Source organism: Geospiza fortis, unplaced genomic scaffold (genome assembly GCF_000277835.1).
Source record: "Geospiza fortis unplaced genomic scaffold, GeoFor_1.0 scaffold97, whole genome shotgun sequence".
Lineage (NCBI taxonomy): Eukaryota > Metazoa > Chordata > Aves > Passeriformes > Thraupidae > Geospiza > Geospiza fortis.
The window spans coordinates 1,656,125-1,660,759 of NW_005054343.1; the positions used below are offsets into that span (position 1 = coordinate 1,656,125).

The following is a 4,635-nucleotide window of genomic DNA, read 5'->3' on the forward strand; positions in this document are numbered from 1 at the left end:
TGAAATTAGTTAATGTTGCTGTTTTAGCATGTTCTAATACTTCTCAAACAGGCTTCAAAAGAAACACAGTTCTTAGAAATGACTGTCTACTGGACATAGAACCAAGGCTATTAATGAGAAATTAAGAGGGACAGCTCTAGCTCCTCGGTGGACCTCCTGATGTACAAGGACTTCAGTACTGTAAGTAAAAAGCAATGGAGAAAATGTGAAAAATTAATATGGAGGCAGAAAATTCAGGCACAGACTGATAGAAAAAAATTATTGGTCAGGCAGCTTGTACTAAAGTTTGCCTGGGTGTTTTCTCACACTCTGAGTTGAGAAATACTTGACTCTTTGTGGCCTAGAAGTTCAGTTGCAGTGCTCATGTGCTCATCAGATGGTAAATCTCCTGGTCTGCTCTGTGTTGTTGAATAGTGAGTGATTCCTATCTCAAGAACATATTGGGAAATACAGCTTCACTTTTTTATGAGCAGATAACTGAAACTGCTGCTTTTTTTGTGAGACAGTGTCACATTGCTCTATTGAATACCCTATAGCAATTAAAAGCCATTAGAGGGGTGAAAAATAGCAGTAGGTAGAGGCTGGGGTCAAGTCTAAAGTGTTTCATCTGTTGCTTAGTTTTTGTTGCAAACAAGATCTTGCTAAAGTTTTCTTTCATTTCAGTGAAGGAGTCCTGTTGAAGGAAAACCCTCTGTGCTGTGGACTTCTATTCAGGAGAAAAAATACTTTTTGATAAGAAGCAGGAATAACAAATACATATGCAAAGTTTAGAGAAATATTCTTCCATCAGTAGCTAAGGATTTTACTTCCCCATGTTTATTTCAGTTTACAAACTAAATTAATACAACTCAAATATCCTTCACTTCAAAATTCAAAATTATTCAAAATTTCAAAAATTAATGGCTGGTTAGTATTTGTAATTTCTTTGTAAAGATGAGTAATGTAGCTATTTAGCAACTGTCCAGAACAAGGAATATGAAATTACAATATGCTTCGTAATCAGTAGTTATCTTGATCTTATTACAAATGTTTGACTTAAAAATTTACAAAGCAAGTGTAAAAAATGTTAAGCACAATTGAAATAAATAAAAGTTCAAAAGCAAACACTTGATGCCATGCAATTTTTCACAGTGAGTTTACACACATTCACAAAACTAAAGCCCTTGAAAACACTAATTTTATTGCTTTCCTATGGCAAAGTCCACTATTCTATAAGAAAAGAAAAATATAACTCTTTTATTTGCAAGGTGAAGTTCTTCTGATATGAGACACTTTGTACTACTACCATAATTTTCTTACACATAAAATTAATAGGAAGGATGTCTCCTTCCTCCTCACCTGAGCCTGATCCAATTCTTCCACAATTTAATAGACATCTTGGAAGCTTAACTTCTTTGAATCCAAATTTTTGAGGATACTCAAAGTATATATATTTAATACATCAAATTGCCACAGAAGTATACAATGTGTTTGCCCTCAGATACAGCATGCAGTCTGCAGTGAGGTTTGCCATACAACACAGTTCTCATACTCCATGTTTTACTTGTTCAAACCTATTACCCCAAGATAAATGAGCTTGACTGTGTAAACAGCCCTTATTACTTTCAAACCTAAATATAGTAATAAATAAAAAATAGCTTTGAATTTTCCATCAACCCAGAAGAGTTTTGTGTCATTAGTACCCTTTAAAACCATTCTTAGCCATATAAAGAATTTAACTACTTAAAACTTTAGATTGTATAAGGATTTTTGAACATTTAACAACTTTTTTTTTCTGAAAAAAACCTTAGTTTCACTAGTTTCAAGCTTTCAAAGTCTCTCTTTTCCACATGCAGTTATTTTCTGTTTTCTGCACACAGACTTTCTAGAAATCAGAAATAATTTTAATGGAAAGTATCAATGCTGTATTCCTCACAATTTTAGCTTTTAGCCACCTTGTTGAGGTTCTCAGCAACAGTGAAATAGTGCTCATTTCATGATGTGAATAATAATTTATGAACTGAGCAAGGTTGTTCATGCCAATTCTTACAAAACACACAAGAAAAAAAACCCAAAAAGCTTTTCTGTCTCTACAGCTTTCCCTGGACTGCTCAGTAAATGAAACTGAGAGAATGAGGAGAAAGGACTGCTGAAGAAATGACACAGATTATTCACTGAGTTCCTTGTTAGAGATTTTCTATGCCTACCAAAGGATCTTCATGTTTGGCTACAACCAGATTTCTTTTCTTGTCTTCCTCTGCCACAGTCTGACTGATCTGTTCAAACAGCTTTGACATCTTGGCAAACCTCAGGTGGTTCTGAAACCTTCGTGCAGCAAAAGCATAAAGCAGAGGGTTAATACAGCTACTGATGAATACAAGTGCTCCAGAGATGTATGCTCCTTTGTCTACAATTTCTTCCAGTGCCAAAGACATCTTCTCATTAGAGAGCTCTATTTCAACAGAAATGACATCCAGGATGTTAAAGATGTGGTGAGGGAACCAGCACAGAATGAAAGCCACCACGACACTGGCAATGAGACGTTCCGATCGCTGCTTGGATTTGTAAGTCATTCTGCTTATTCTTCTTGCAACACACACATAACAAGTGCAAATAATTAAGAAAGGGATTACAAAACCTGCAAGGGTCTCCAGCAGAAGATAGGACACTTTCTGTCTATTAGAAGAATAGTTGCGACACGTGCATAGAAGTCGACCGTTCATTTCTTCTGTCTCTTGAAATGGAATGACAGAAATGCCAAAGGCAACAGACAGGAACCAAATGAGGAACACAATCAAAGAAATTTTTTCTTTTCTTCTGTATGTTTGAATTGTGAAAGGGTAAAACACAGCCAGTAGCCGCTCCAAGCTGAGTGCTGTAATCAGAAATATACTGGCATACATGCTGCAGTAAATAATGAAAACCAGCATTTTGCAGAAGATGACTCCAAAAACCCATGAGTCAACAAAAGAGTAAATCCAGATTGGTAAAGTGATCAGTACGAGGACATCAGCGACGGCCAGGTTCAAGATCAGCAGGACTGAAAGAGATACTTTCTTCATTTTTGTACAAACAGTCCAGATGACTATGCAGTTCCCAGGGGTGCCAATTATAAATGACAAGGCCAGTATTACGCAGACTACTGACCTCACAATATTCCATGCTGAGTTCCCACTGCTTTCCTCAGCTTGACTCATTCTGGAAATTCTTCTGTTCTTGGTTGCTCTGTGCTCGGCTTTTATTCCGCAGGTGTTGGTGAACTAGTTGAAAGTTCTCCTCTAACTGACGTTCTGAAGGCTAATGCAGACTATGAGCTCACATCCTCATGTTTACTCTTACAGACATCTGACCACATATGGCAGATGGCCACATATGGCAGTTCCTGTTGTTTAGGAGGATGGGTATTTTTGCATACAAAGCAAAAGTAAAAATATAATGCAGGACCTGACTTTGCTATTAGTTATACATCCATTGTGCTTCAGCAAATTTTACAGCATGTTGGTGGTCTTTCTAAAGTGTCCCTATTTAAAGAAATGTACTACTGTTTTGATGTTACTGATCTAATCAACGGCTGTGAAGAGAAAGAAACCTTTTTTATGCTATTCTATTCTTGCTCCTATGAACAACTTGGCACTTTATTTTATAAAAACAAAAAACAGAGGAGTGGCAGGTAAACTATAAATGGGCATTATATGTTTGGCAAAAATTTTAAAGCACAAAAAATTGTGCTTACTACCTTCATGTCATCTTTTTTAATTCAGCAGAAAACAGTCAATCATATTTATAAATACCCTGGCATAAAGGAAATCAACTCTTTATACTATACTGGTACAACAAAGTGGGTAGGAGTTGTGTTTCTAATTCTTTGGGAAATTGTAGCTCTAGCTCTTTATCAAAAAATAACCATCAGAGTATTCTGTCTGGATGTAGACTTACAGGAGGAAATGCTCCATGTCAGAGAGAAAAGATATGACTACATTATTGTCCTGCTGTGCCAGCAATGGGCTATGATTTTTATGATCTTTCCTAGGAAACTTGGTAGTCAGTGCAGTGCTCTGCATTCATCCTAAATGAATCATAAGTTCTTCAGAGCCTGGCCAAAGAGTATGAAACTATTTTGTTATCCTGATTTCAAAACATTTTTTGAAGTTCATTTCTAAAATGTTAAAGGAGGAACTAGAACAGCAGAGCCAACAGAAATATTCAAGAAGTGGAACTGGAAGGGTATTTACCACTAAAAAAAGTTTGCAGAAACAAAGGAGTTATTTATAGCTTTCTTCAATTTAAGAATGCAATGCTGATTATTTCCCTAATTTTACAAATCTGGCAAATGTAGTGCATAGTATTAAGTTTAAAACTATTTTTCACCATGGAAAAGGGATTGTAACATCAGCACCCCCAAAGCAGCTTAGCTGGTTTTGCTCTTGTAAGAGTATAATAAGATCAAAAGCAAATCCAGAATAACCCCACTGAAGTCAAGTATTATATCTTCAAAATACTATTTGTGTAATACAGATTTTAATTGGGATTTAATCTGATACACGATTCCAGTTCCTTTCATTTTTAACCACATTTAATCAATATCAGGTAGGGGAAAAAATGAAAGAAGCTGTTTGTATTCTGAAGGGAATTTCTGAAAACCACATGTGAAAATTA

The 4,635-nt window shown here is 35.8% G+C and overlaps 1 protein-coding gene across 1 annotated transcript; it reads right to left on the reverse strand.

Annotated features, from left to right (window-relative positions):
• Nucleotides 1-811: 811 nt before the first annotated feature.
• Nucleotides 812-3,261, reverse strand: LOC102041455 (leukotriene B4 receptor 1-like). The gene has a single exon (XM_005422727.2). The coding sequence runs from the start codon at nucleotides 3,174-3,176 to the stop codon at nucleotides 2,166-2,168; it is 1,011 nt and encodes a 336-aa protein (XP_005422784.1). The 5' UTR covers nucleotides 3,177-3,261; the 3' UTR covers nucleotides 812-2,165.
• Nucleotides 3,262-4,635: the final 1,374 nt, after the last annotated feature.

Coding starts and splice junctions, on each gene's coding strand:
- LOC102041455 (XM_005422727.2), bottom strand. CDS start 3,176: ATGAGTCAAGCTGAGGAAAGCAGTGGGAACTCAGCATGGAATATTGTG.